This window comes from Solea solea, chromosome 14, assembly GCF_958295425.1.
Source record: "Solea solea chromosome 14, fSolSol10.1, whole genome shotgun sequence".
Lineage (NCBI taxonomy): Eukaryota > Metazoa > Chordata > Actinopteri > Pleuronectiformes > Soleidae > Solea > Solea solea.
In genome coordinates, this window is record NC_081147.1 from 14,394,176 (window position 1) to 14,407,803 (window position 13,628).

General features: G+C 38.5%; 2 protein-coding genes across 4 annotated transcripts; one reads left to right on the forward strand and one right to left on the reverse strand.

The window, feature by feature from the left end:
• Positions 1-220: 220 nt before the first annotated feature.
• On the reverse strand, positions 221-1,834 carry sowahab (sosondowah ankyrin repeat domain family member Ab). The gene has a single exon (XM_058650460.1). The coding sequence runs from the start codon at positions 1,699-1,701 to the stop codon at positions 367-369; it is 1,335 nt and encodes a 444-aa protein (XP_058506443.1). The 5' UTR covers positions 1,702-1,834; the 3' UTR covers positions 221-366.
• Positions 1,835-3,405: 1,571 nt separating this feature from the next.
• On the forward strand, positions 3,406-13,221 carry LOC131472954 (septin-8-A-like). 3 transcript variants are annotated; one of them, XM_058650456.1, is made up of 10 exons: positions 3,406-3,524; positions 6,112-6,226; positions 6,655-6,850; positions 7,295-7,481; positions 7,573-7,734; positions 8,719-8,815; positions 8,977-9,145; positions 9,620-9,752; positions 9,865-10,055; positions 12,544-13,221. In XM_058650456.1, the coding sequence occupies exons 1-10, from the start codon at positions 3,432-3,434 to the stop codon at positions 12,596-12,598; spliced, it is 1,398 nt and encodes a 465-aa protein (XP_058506439.1). In that variant the 5' UTR covers positions 3,406-3,431; the 3' UTR covers positions 12,599-13,221. The 3 variants fall into 3 exon arrangements, with proteins under 3 accessions (XP_058506439.1, XP_058506441.1, XP_058506442.1); XM_058650458.1 differs by lacking the exon at positions 12,544-13,221 and adding an exon at positions 11,757-12,311; XM_058650459.1 differs by lacking the exon at positions 3,406-3,524 and having other exon boundaries at positions 6,117-6,222.
• The last annotated feature ends 407 nt before the right edge of the window (positions 13,222-13,628 follow it).

Here is a 13,628-nt window from a genome sequence, read left to right on the forward strand (position 1 = left end):
GGAATAGTTCAGTTGTACAGAAATGTTTCTGAGGAATGGTCTGTCCTGTCGTATACTTCCTCAACTATTTAAAGATTTATCAAACAAATCCAGTAATGAACCTATATACAGTATAACTACAACAGGTTATGTTTTTTTTTTATATATATATATAAATAAGTTATATAAGTGGGTGATAAATCACTGAAAGAACATAATCAGATTGTAAATACCAGTCATAAATATTTAATCCAGAAGTGAGAGACACATTTGAAAAGTGAGCAACAGCTTATTTAACAATAGATGTTAATTATTAACATAACTATACAAATGAAGGCAGTATTATCTTTTACAACTTCAACAGTTCGTCTCACAGCTTGATGATTCTCACCAGTCATGAGCACACTTTGTTGTTGTCTTGTGTTTCCTCCCCATGTGAGGCTGGAACAGTTTACTAATAGTGTTGAAGCCTTTGCTGTGATCTCTGTAATCGTCCTCCTCCGTCTTCTCCCCGAACCTGCTCTGCTGCAGTCCCCCCAAAAGGGCTCTGGTGTCAGCTGACACACCTTGACCCAGGTAGTGGAAGGCCTTCTTGCCTGCGTTGTCCCTTTCATTAACACTCGCCCCATACCTTTGCACGAGCAAAACCATCACCTCAGTGTGTCCGTGCATGGCCGCGATGTGTAAAGGCGTGTACCCTCCATGGGTTTTGCTGTTGACGTTGAGGTCAGTGCCTCTTCTCCTGGAGACGTCCATCAGCTTACGTATCACCTCACTGTTGCCGTCCTTGGCGGCCCAGTGTAGTGCTGTGAAGCCAGACATGAAGTCCTTCTTTTGTGCCAACCGTGTGTCCCGCAGCAGCAAAGCGTGGATTTGTCCCCACAGTCCAGCAGCACACTTCACCAACCACTCATGAGCTAATGGCTCCAAAGGCACAGACTCAGAGTACTTGGCATCATCTGCTGCTGGTCTTAAGGTCCTACTTTGGGGCCTCACCTGTGAAAACCCTGGTGGGTGGGTGTCCTCTGTGTGTCTGGGCGTTTTACGGCACTGGTTGTCATTCAGTGCATCAGGAGAGGTGAGAGTTGGCATCACACAAGCTTCACTTTCCAAAGCTTTATGTTGACGCAAATGTGATCCATCTCGTGCTGCTGGATCACATTCTCTCGTTGGGGATTTAACTGCTATGACAGCAAACACAGCTCCAGATTTCCCTGCTCTGCTCACATGATCTGCAGAGATGTTCAGGACTTTGACAGTGCTCGTGTCCACAGCAGTGCTAAAAGAGCCCCCTCCCTTCCCCACAGACACACGTTTGGCATCACCATAACTGTTATTATAGTTTATGTTTTGTGAAAAGTCCACATTGTTGTTTTGAATATCTGAATAAATCACGCTGTCCGCCTCGTCTCTGTGTGGGGACGAAACGCTCGTGCTGTGGCTGTGGAAAGTGTCCACCATCTGTGTTTTGTGCGCATCATGCGCTCCGTCTTTGACAAAGTCCTGGTACCTTTTCTTCACCACCACAAACTTCACCTCGTCGATCTGTTTGACCACAGCCACGCTGTTCACCAGCCTCTTGAAAAGGTCTCTATTGTGCTGCTTTTCCGCGGGATCACTGCAGTTGATCTCACTCCTGAAATTGTTCACCAGCTCCGAGTTCTTCACCTTCCCTCCGTGCTCCAGTAAAAAAGACAATATGGATTCTTGGGTTAAAGCCATGTTGTTCTTCGTCCTGGGCAAAAGAAATCTGACGAGCTGCGACCGAGAAGTGTGGATAAACCCCGGGAGATAATCTGCTCCCTCTCTGCTGTCTGTCTGTCTGTCTGTCCTCCACCAACCTGCTGCTTCCGGCGCCTCCAAATATTCGACCGTTTTTCATTATGACCCTCCCCGTTAGACACAGGCTGCGTGGGGGCAGTGCACACTTTTGTCTTGTGGTAGTTCACTTCATCCAATAAAAACCGGGTTTCATGTGTGCGGGTTTCCATTAAAATGTGTCGGGGACGATAAATGACATTTCAGTTTAATAAATAAATGAATTAATAAAGGTATAAATAAATGCATAAATAAGTAAATACATGCAGAAATGGATAAATGAATGAATGAAGACATTCATCAATAAATACATGAATGCATAAAAGTATACAGAAATTAATACAAACATTGATAAGTGAATCAATACATAAATATAGAACTAAAATAAATGCAGACAAATAAATTAATAAATAAATGAATGAATACAGAAATAAATTAATGAATAAATAAAAGACTAAATGAATACAGAAATAATTTAATGAATAAATAAAAGACTAAATAATACAGAAATTGATAAATTAATTTATTACAAATAAAATATTAAATAAATTACTGAATACAGAAATAATTTAATTAATACATTTTCATTTTGATAGCGGACTGTGTAATTTAATTGATCTAATTATATAAATATTAATGTAACGTTAATATCGGTGTTTCCCAAAGTGTGGGCTATGGCCCACTGGTGGCCATTGGAGCTATTGCATGAGGGCATGGACAATAGCAAAAAAGTATTCAATAATATATAAATTATTAAAAATATTAAAATATGTCTAATAAAAATAAAGATTTAAATTGGCTTCTCAGTGTTGGTCAAAATGGTAATCACGAGATTATGAGATCATGAGATTATATATTTTTTTCTAAATTGTCATTTAAAAATAGCCCATGGTCATTTTTAAATGACAATTAACTCTGAAGAATCTAAAATATAAAACATATTGTGATTTGTAATAAAACCTATTCTGGCATTTTTGTTTACTACACAAATCCTTATTTATTCTTTTATGGTTTTGATGTCTTCAGAAAAAAACAAAAACAAAGAAAAAAGCGTTTAATGAGAGGGTGTCCAAAGTTTTGACTTGCACTAGGGATGGGAATCAGTATCGGCCAGTATCGGTCTGATACTGGTCAAAATCACTTGATTGGATATCAAACACATACAAATGTAAAATCTGATACAATCCAAAAAACCCATATTTCTGTAAAGACTGTAAAAATGTAAATCAAAATCAGCAAAAGCATTTTAGCCTTGTCATGTTTGGACTTTTTATTTCCTCTTTTTTTGAGAACAATATTTGTTACGCAGATTCATACATTCATAAATGCTCTAATAATGTCTGTATCAGACTAATATCGGTAGATACTCCAGTTTGTAGTATCGGGGACAAAAAGTGGTATGTCCCATAAATGATATATACAAATATGATAATTTGCCTATAGTTTTGTGAATTAATTTCATTCTACCTTATACTTAATTAACAGCTACAAACCCCTGCATGTCTGAGTGAATAAAAGCTTACAGTGACCTCTGGCTCTCAGCATGCTGAGATACAAACACGGTGGAGGCTGTTGCAGTGTCGCCCTCCGGCACCGAGGGGGTGTTGCCTCCGAGTGGCCATATTGGAAGGATCATGTGTGAGTGTGATGTGGAGAGCAGCAAATCTGCAAGAAGACAGAATTCCTGCACACAGCCTCCTCCTCTGATGATGGCGGCCACTGACGCAGTGAGTATGATGCCTGACTGTGTGTGTGTGTGAGAGAGCAGTGGGTCAGTGTCACTGTGACGGAAAAGGGAATTAAAGCACAGCTGCATGTGTGGATGTCGATGTCAGGTGTGAGTGAGCGCAAGGTGATGAGGTAAGACGTGAGGAGAATGCAGCAGAGTCGCTGCGGAGGAGAGATGATGTGGATGAGGATGAGGAAGCTTTGTTACGTTTAATGACTCGACATGACAGCGGAGGTTCAGCTGTGGTTGATGCATCGTCCAAACGTTCTGATGAAACTGAGTGACACGCATGGGACAATGCTGTGGACTGTTTTACTGAAATGTGACCAGCTCTGACCACAGGTGTGCTGGGGTAATAAGCACGCGCGCACACACACACACTGAGTTAAGAGGATAAACAAAAGCAGCAGTCGTCTCCTCCAGGACTGGGACCATAATATGATATTATCATGCATGAAAACAAACAAAAACAATCAGATGATCATGGTGAATTTCCATTATCTGGATAATACTGAATGAAATATGTAAAATGTCTTAGTGTCACATGGGAAACCTGTGTCTTTCCAGTCAATCCAGGACCTCATGTTGATTGACTTACAATATTGTTAAAGGTACTTATTTTTCTCTAAAAATATGTATCCTAAGTAGCATGTTTTTCTAAAAATGAACAATAATTTGGACCAAATGTTCTTGAAATCTTACTAATACAACCCAAATGAAGGTATATTAAAGACAGGAGGCCTCTGTTTATGTTTAGAATAAAAAATACCCAACTATTATATTATCAAATAAAGCGTAATCCTGAATCAATCATCCTGAATTTGATCAGGATAAACGTTGCAGCAAATGTTCATATAATCTCATATCTATAGTCTGACCATCTTATATCTTGGCAGCAGTTGTAATTCGCCAAATGTGTCATTTCTGTCAACGTGTTATTTAAGAGGTCGCCATAGCTTGTCTGCTGTTTACAGGGTACATTGTACAGGATGGGCCACTGTGTTTGTGTGTGTGTGCCTACTGTGTGAGGAGGGTTATGGGTACCAGGGCAGCCAGTAGCTTGGATATCCACCCACCCTCTGAAATAACATCTACATAAAGGGCTCTTTGTGTGTGTGTGTGTGTGTGTGTGTGTGTGTGTGTGTGTGTGTGTGTGTGTGTGTGTGCGTGCGTGTGTGTGTGATTGTGATTGTGAGAGAGAGAGAGGGAGAGATGGCCATGATAGTATCAAATGCATCCCGGTCCTCATGTTGAGCTTTTGACAAGATGCCAGTGTCCCAGAGTACATTTTGAATGGATGTCCTAGTTTTTACAGCCAGGGCAAAACACAATCAATTCATTTGTCAGTGTATACACATTTATTTTCCAGACATCTATTCATAATACCACTTTAAATAGTCAAATTATCTGTTTGACTTGGTCAGGGGAAAACTCCTAATATAAAAACTATATACTCAAAATTTCACATCATAAAATTAACACATAAAGACATTTTTAACTTTAGTCTTTGTGATCAGACATGACACAACATAATTTGTATGCTGAGGGATCGTTTGTATGTATACAGATGTAGTGCAGGGGTGGGCGGAGCCAAGAAGCATACATCCCATCATACAAGTTTATTTTTTTAGCAGTAGAATTCACTTCTGAAACATTTTGTGTTTTCAGTCATAATCCAACTTGTTAGCAGCCCTTTCTGTTTATTTCTATTTGTTTATGTTTAAAAATGACGCACTACGTTATTAAATATAAGGCGAGCACCGTAAGTTTAGAATTAAATGGTTACACTTAAGTTGAACGTCTAAAGTCATATTTAGGTTCAAAGTAAAGAAACACTTTTAAGTGGAACAGGACTTAAAGGAACAGTGTGTAATATGTGTAGTAGCCTGTATGATTGTGCTTATGAGTAAACGTTTGGCTGACATTATTTTCATTAATTATATATCATCAGGCATGAATGATAAGCCACATTATTATGGCCTATTGCTTTTTAAATGTAAGGATCTTTTTTGTAAACATTTGTACATAAATAAATTAGCTTGCTTAAGCAAAAGAAGTCATTTGGATGGTTGCTGTCATTTAGATAAAATGAAAAGAAAACAATCAATATCTTTTTCATAACTGAAGATATGTTAGTTTAAGCAGTGAGTCAATACTGCAGCCCATTACTGTCAGTGTAAAAGATAGCAAAGATACATGATGTGTTGTTGTTTTTTAAACTGGAGCTTTGTAATGCAGACTCTATTTTTGTCAACCAAGTAACAATTTAAGTGGACGTTAACATTCTTCTCTTTTGAGATTTATGTACCTTTACCAGACAAATGAAGTGTGTGACGTCCAAACAGCCTTTTCTTTCAGGTCAGATGATTCACTTGCGTTGAGAAGAAGACATGACTTCATTTACAAAGAATGCTTTTAAGCTTGAGAGCAGAATGTGGGGATGAGATGAAGCAGAAGTCACACTTACGTGTTATTTTTATTTTGTTGTTGCCGTGTCCTTGGATCCTTCTGGTCTGAGGTAAAGTCATGAAAAATGAATGCACACATTAACTGTAATGTTCTCTTTGTTGTGCTTTGTTTCTTAGAATGAAGACAAGCGGAACCTGGAGCTCGGAGGTCATGTGGGCTTTGACAGTCTTCCGGATCAGCTGGTCAGCAAATCAGTTGCTGCAGGCTTTTGCTTCAACATCCTCTGTGTAGGTATGTTTACTGCAGGAGAGGTTCACGGTTCAAAGCTGTTGCTGGAAACATAGTGTGCTCAGAGTACAAAAGCGGAGAGTGTCGAAGTGATCAGTCGCCTCAATTTGTACCTGTGATCTCTGCTGGTTGCACTTTATAAACATATTTGCAGATGAGATCTCCACATTTGGCACCCTTTGAAAATAAACTCGACATTTAATCATTTTATTCTTATGAATTTGGCATTTATCTATCTTTTATTCATTTGGAATGTTGTGCATTGTTACATTCATCTGGGTTTTATTCAGCATTTTGACACTTACCTGGTATGCACTTGATCTGTTTTCCTGACAGTGTGTCCTCTGCCTTGGGATAATGGAGTTTGATGACGAGTGCGTGAATTAATTACATACTCATTCTTGTATCATTATTTTTTTTTTGTCCTATAGGCGAGACGGGGATTGGCAAGTCAACGCTGATGAACACCCTCTTCAATACAACATTTGAAAATGAAGAAGCCGGCCATTTTGAGAGTGTGGTCCAGCTACTTCCTCAAATGTATGATCTGCAGGAAAGCAACGTCAAACTCAAGCTGACCGTTGTCCACACTGTTGGATTTGGAGACCAGATCAACAAAGAAAGCAGGTGCAAGTTCTTCTGCGTGTATTATTTTAATCAGTTTGCTGAGTATGGATTCATAGTAAAATGTTGCATATATTTCCACTACACTTTTCATACTGATATTTAACAATTCAGTGTCAACTGTAGGATTTTGCACCAGCTATGGAACACTCGTAACACTCTTATACAATATGGAATTAGGAAGTGGTTGAGGCCTGTTGCTGGCAAGTGAATATGTGTGGAAGAAAGAGAATAAAGGACTGACTGGTAGAACCAATGCAGTCTCAATAGACATTTGAGTGCTCCAACAGCAGGGAGTAAAAACGGACTGGATTCTTGGCTGCAAGAATTGAGTTTGTAACCGGGACACAAAGATGTCTTTGAACTAACTAGAAAACCTTTTCATGTAAGGAAGAAATATAACGATGCTCGGCTTTTAATAAATGTGCTAAATTTTTTTCTGTGCAGCTATAAGCCCATTCTGGACTACATTGATGCCCAGTTTGCAAGGTATCTCGAGGAGGAGCTCAAAATAAAGCGTTACCTCTTAAACTACCATGACACAAGAATCCACATCTGCCTGTATTTCATCGCTCCCACTGGTCACTCCCTGAAATCCCTGGATCTCGTCACAATGAAGAAACTTGACAGCAAGGTGATGACGGAGTCCAGCACAGTGTAAGGGCAGAGAGATGACGTCGCTTATTCTTTCAGTCGTTCTCTCGTTTTCTGTTTTTTCCTTGTAGGTGAACATCATCCCTGTCATTGCAAAGGCAGACACAGTCTCCAAGAGTGAGCTGGACAAATTAAAGATCAAGATCATGAGTGAGCTGGTCAGCAACGGAGTTCAGATCTATCAGTTCCCCACAGAGGATGAAGCTGTCGCAGAGATCAACTCCTCCATGAATGTAAGTCGTAGAAACACAGTAGGATATTTTTTGCAGTTTGAAACCAAGCGAATCTTAAAGGATATTATTTATTAATTTTTTTATTCCTTTTAATTGTTATTTTTATTATTATATTATTATTTGTTCTGTATGTTTGAAACCGTTCAAGTTCTCATCCACCGCATGCATTAGAATATGGAAAATATTTCCGTGGTGTCGTGATGATGCTCCGTCATGTTTTTATATCTATTACACAGTGAATATTGAACTGAAAATTGACCCAAAAGTTACAATATCTATCAGAAAAGTTCAAAATTCAGCCATAACACACAGACACATATACATAAGATATTTCCTTGTTTAGTTCCCGATTATCTCCTTGTGTGTGCGTGGGTTTTCTCTGGGTTCTCCGGTTCCCTCCTAGTCCAAAAGCATGCATGGGGAATAGTTAAATTGGACACTCTAAATTGACTGTAGGTGTGAAAGTGAAAGTGAATGGTTGTTTTTCTCTATGTGGCCCTGTGATGGACTGGCCTTTTGCGTTATGTCAGCTGAGATTGGCACCAGTGACCCTCAAATGTAGGATAAAGCGGTAGAAGATGAGTGAGGGAGTGACTGAGTTCCTGATTGTTGTTGTAATAATCAGCTCAGTTTATACTTTCGTCACTTTCCCCACTACTGTGCTAACTAATCCTTCCCCTGTAGTTTGATATGAGTTCTTTTTTATTTGCTCTTGATTCAATGCCCCACACGTATTGTTTTTTTTACATATTAAAGTAATAGGAAATAATAATAATAATACATTTGTAGCCGTTACACTAGTGGGATACAAAGATGTGAATCACAACTCAATCTGATTAACTCCAGTCATTAAATGGTGGCATGATGCAGGAAGGGTGTTCATATTTAAAGACAACAAAGTGAGACCCTTTTATGAACAGTAGTGCATATAACAATGGTGTTATTTTAACCATTTTGTAACAATATTATCACACCACGTTCCAGGCGCATCTTCCCTTTGCTGTGGTCGGAAGTGCAGACGACGTTAAAGTAGGAAATAAGATGGTGAAAGCACGACTGTACCCGTGGGGATCAGTACAGGGTGAGTCCAGGCAGCAGAGCTAATTACTCACAAGCCTGCTGCCCAACTATCCATTCTCTTTTCAGGCCAGATATCCACACAATGTCTCGATTCCCTGTTGCCTCTAAGCTCATTTTTAATAAATGCAGAAGGTAAAATAATCATGCTTTGTGTTTATTTAGTGGAGAATGAAAACCACTGTGATTTTGTGAAGCTGAGAGAGATGCTTCTGCGCGTGAACATGGAGGATCTCCGCGATCAAACGCACGCTCGCCACTACGAACTTTACCGTCGCTGCAAGCTGGAGGAGATGGGCTTCAAGGACACAGATCCGGACAGCCAGTCGTTCAGGTCAATTAGTGTTAAAATTCATCAGGACAATCTTTAAAAAAATAGTCATGATGTTTAAACTGTGCTGATTGAAGTCCATGTTGATATAATTTGGTTCCTGTATAGGACAAAGTTATGATGACAGATGTGTCATCCAGATCCATCCAAAACAAATGTGTATACATATGCAGAAATATGTGTAGCATTTGTGTAATTTTAGAGTGAATTGCAAATACAAATCAGCTTGATGGTAAAGGTATTATTATTATTATTATTGTTATTATTATTGGTAATTTTTTTTGTGATACAAATAACCATTATTTATCTGTGTCTTTGATCATGTGTTAGGACAGATCTTTTACCATGTTCTATATACAGTACTAATTACTTCTTTCTTTTTGATGTAATTGGGTCATATGTGTTTTTTTGATGCATTAATCCAGTGAATACAGTGATTTAAACTGAGCCGAGTGTTGCTTCTTTCCTGTGCTTCAGCCTTCAGGAAACGTACGAAGCCAAGAGGAAAGAGTTCATTGTGGAGCTCCAGCGCAAGGAGGAAGAAATGAGGCAGTTGTTTGTCAACAAAGTGAAGGAGACGGAAGCCGAGCTGAAAGAAAAGGAAAAAGAGGTGAGGACTGACATCATCATGAAATAATCACTGAAATTATGCTGCAACTGGTTCATGCTGTAACTGTGTGCCCCCTTCCACCATCACCATCATCATCATCACCATCATTCAGCTTCATGAGAGGTTTGAGCAACTCAAGCGGCTGCACCAGGATGAAAAGAAGAATCTGGAGGAGAAGAGACGAGAGCTTGAAGAGGAGATGAATTCCTTCAATAGAAGAAAGGTTGCAGCTGAGACACTGATGGGACAGGCGCTGCAAGGCTGCTCACAGCAGCCATTCAAGAAGGATAAGGACAAGAAGAAGTAAGCCTGCTTTTCTCTTTTTGTTTGATTTGCATCGCTGCTGAGGTGGTCTTAAATACATCCTTGGCCCTTTTCACTGCAGCCATTTTGATAGATCACAGATTCACTCAGTGTGTTTACATGCATGTTACAAAGACAATAATTCGGTTTTCTGTCATGTAAACAATTTAGTCAAACTAAAAACAAGTGAGTCTTAACATATCTGGATAATGCGGTTCATATTCTGATTACTCCTGCATCTATACGCTTAGTCGGGCTGGAGTCGGATTTGGTGTTCTGCGCATACACCAGAATTAAATAAATGTCTTAGTCAGACTACAGCCTTAGCTTGATTAAACTTAAACAAGTAGACATTGAAACTATTTATTCAGAATAAAATGCAAAAAACATGGACATTTACCTGATTTACCTGAGCAATCGTTTTGCCTTACTTCTGTGCTACCCAAGTAGACCAAGACTGTACCCCAAGGGAAGGGTGCCAAAGAATGGAATGGTAGGGGCCGGTTACTTTGGTACTATTCCTAATGGAAACACACACAAAATACATAACGTGCTGTACCAAACCAAACCGTTCCACTCAGTGGAAACACAGCTTGTGTGCCCACCACAGTAGGTAGAGTCACGGCCTGCATGACGCAGCCTGGCGCTTATGTCTCTGCAGGCTTACCTGCCAGACTGTGTCTCAGGCAGGGGGACGTCTGTCTCACCAATACTCACGACATGTGCAACACAGATGATACTCAGACGCCCCGCATAAAATCATACTCTTTTCTGCAGGTTGACACAGTATATGCCAGGATCAATTATGCATGGCCAAAACCTCCACACAGGTTTTATCCATTAGCCATGTAGCACAGCCCTTGGTTATTTACACCAACTTTGCTGAGCACACTTCAGAGCTGGACTGTGTTTTTACGTCTAAGCATACACTTAATCCATTGTTTTCTCCATTAATGTCAGTCTATGGAATCCATTGTTTGAATTTACTACAAACTAAGGCAGCAGTAAAACAACAGCTACTGTGTTTGTGAGAGTGAAAAAAATGGGAAGTGAGTGGTTTTCAAACTTCAGTTTCTAGCCATAAATGGCTGTCTAAGTGTGGGATACAACAGTGAACATAATCCCTGTCCCTGCTGCCAGCCATAATATCTGTGTGAGCATGTGTCCGAGTTCACACTATAATAAAACCCCCTGAACTTTCCCTTTAAATAAATCTATATATATATACATAAATACTGTATAACTGACTGACACATTTGTTTGAATAAAGAGAAACATTTGCTGTTGTTTTGCATATGCTCATATATTTTAGGATTGATAATACTCTATACTGCACCAATGAGTAGAAAAAGGAGTTGTGTATTTTTCAGAAACGCAATTTGAACACTTTGCATGAATATCAAAGGAGCCTCTCACTCTTCAAACAATTATAGTTATGGTTGCTTAGTCATGTTCTGGACACGGTGTCAATGTTAGATATGACCTTAAAGAAAGATTGATCTATGTTTTTTTTTTGTTTTTTTAAATATCTGAATTGGTCATAACCTGAATTAGAAATGGAAAGTTGATACTTTAAAGAAGTTACAACCTCAACATTGTTGCTATTTTTGTTCCATTTATTCATTTGATTTCTACCATACTTCAAAACCTGCATGTTTTTCTTCGTTCCATATTTTTGTTATTTTTCCTTTCCCCTTTCAGTTGATGATTTATGGATCAAACGTCCAGGAAAACCAGGAATGTGTCCACCATCAGCATGGGAAAAAAACAGACTGTTAAAACTTACTGACACTGTACATGTGGACTCATTGACACGGGGACTATGAACATTTTGTGAATCAGAATAACGGGATGGCTATAAGCCACTGTGTTCTTATGGATCAAAAAGGTAGCTTTGCAGAGTGTATTTAATATTGTTCCTAATGCTGACTCTGCTAAATGCATAATAACAAAACCTCTGGACTGTTTTCACAAGACATAGCTTGTGTTCTTTCATGTTCTTTCATCACTAATAATAATTGGAGACAGTGCAGTGGGGTTTGTTTTAATGTAGAACGTATAATACTGTACATAGAATATTGGCAGTTCTTTTTAATTGGTTAGTTGATAAAATGTTATTTAATACATAGTTATAAAGAAAAAAATATATATTTACAGTGAGTCTGAAAATGAACTAATATTTTGTCTTCAGTCACATAAAAGTATTTCTTTGAAGTAAATAAAGCTGATGCTAAAGCCATTTTTTATTTTAACTCTGGGACGTTCCATCAAATATTTTATTAATATGATTCAAATCATCTAATTTTCTCACCTGCCTTGTACCCATTTTCTGATCTCTTTCATTTAATAAAAGTTAGATTTATTTTAATAAAAGCACTATCCATTTCATTCAAGTGAAGCAACAAACAAAATAACAAAATGCTTATTAAAATGTTTGTCCTTGTTTCTTGTTGAAATAAATGACATGTCTTTTCTTTCCTTCTCATAGCTTCTTTAGTCTTCCATCTGCGTGCTCCTTAACCTCAGGAAGGAATTTGAATTAGAAGATTTTCTACCACAGCAAAAGATCACAGACTAACAACCAAGTGTATTATTTTTACGAAAAGCGATATAACACTTTTATAGAACTGCACTAACCATGGTTGGAAGTGAGTCGGTCTGCAGTCTTCATCATCTACTAAATCTTCTCCTCAAAGCTTTTAAGCAGTGCTCTGTAGCATGGTCTTTGCATGGCTCATAACCTTCATTCCTGCAAGAATTAAAAGCTTGTCATTGCCAAAAATGTACAACCCTCTTTCATCTGCCATGTTGTGATGCTTGCAGTTTCTGACTGATGGCAGGTTACACTGTGAAGTATACAGTATATTTTAATGTTTGCTGTTAGAGGTTGAACAGATAGTACATTATATTATGATTTACAAGCACTTTAAATCAATCATAGTTCAAATGTCTTTAGTCATTATCTTCCCTGTGATCTACATACCAGTTCCCATGTTGTCCAAAAGACCTAATTGTGTTTTTCTCAGTTTTAAACTATATGACATAGCTTTGATATAGATACATTCAGGATTAAAGCTATTAATGTCAGTAATCTGTATTGTGGGTGTGAGTTGGCCCACTTAAATATTTGTATATCCTTGAGTAATAAAGAGTTACTTTACTGAAATGTGTCATGTTGTCTTCATAACAGCGCTTAAATAAATTGAAGGTCCAAAGTACACCAGCACTTTCCAGATTGTTCCACAGACCTGCCAGTTTAAAAGAGTAAGCAGTTTTGTGACCCTGCTTGCTACATGTTTACAGCTATAGAAGAACTTACAAATATATGTAGAATTTGAACTCTGGAGAGAGTAAATTAATCAATAATTATGAATGTTAATATGTTGTGTCAACTATAATCTGTAAAAGCTTCTTTGGACAGAGAAAGTGGATTTAACATGTCCCGCCCCGTCACCTACGATTGGTCCTCCTGTCTGTAGAAGGCGGGACTTCATTTTAAATGATTGGAGGTGCAACCAATCGAGACTTGAAAATGGTGACGTCATCCGTCATCCTACCAATGAGCGCTAACTA

Excerpts from the sequence above, each read along its gene's own strand:
- sowahab (XM_058650460.1), bottom strand. The coding sequence starts at position 1,701 with ATGGCTTTAACCCAAGAATCCATATTGTCTTTTTTACTGGAGCACGGA.
- LOC131472954 (XM_058650456.1), top strand. The coding sequence starts at position 3,432 with ATGTGTGAGTGTGATGTGGAGAGCAGCAAATCTGCAAGAAGACAGAAT. Across the intron at positions 6,851-7,294 it reads CAGATCAACAAAGAAAGCAG|CTATAAGCCCATTCTGGACT; the intron begins GTGCAAGTTCTT and ends TTTTCTGTGCAG. Across the intron at positions 10,056-12,543 it reads AAGGATAAGGACAAGAAGAA|CTTCTTTAGTCTTCCATCTG; the intron begins GTAAGCCTGCTT and ends TCCTTCTCATAG.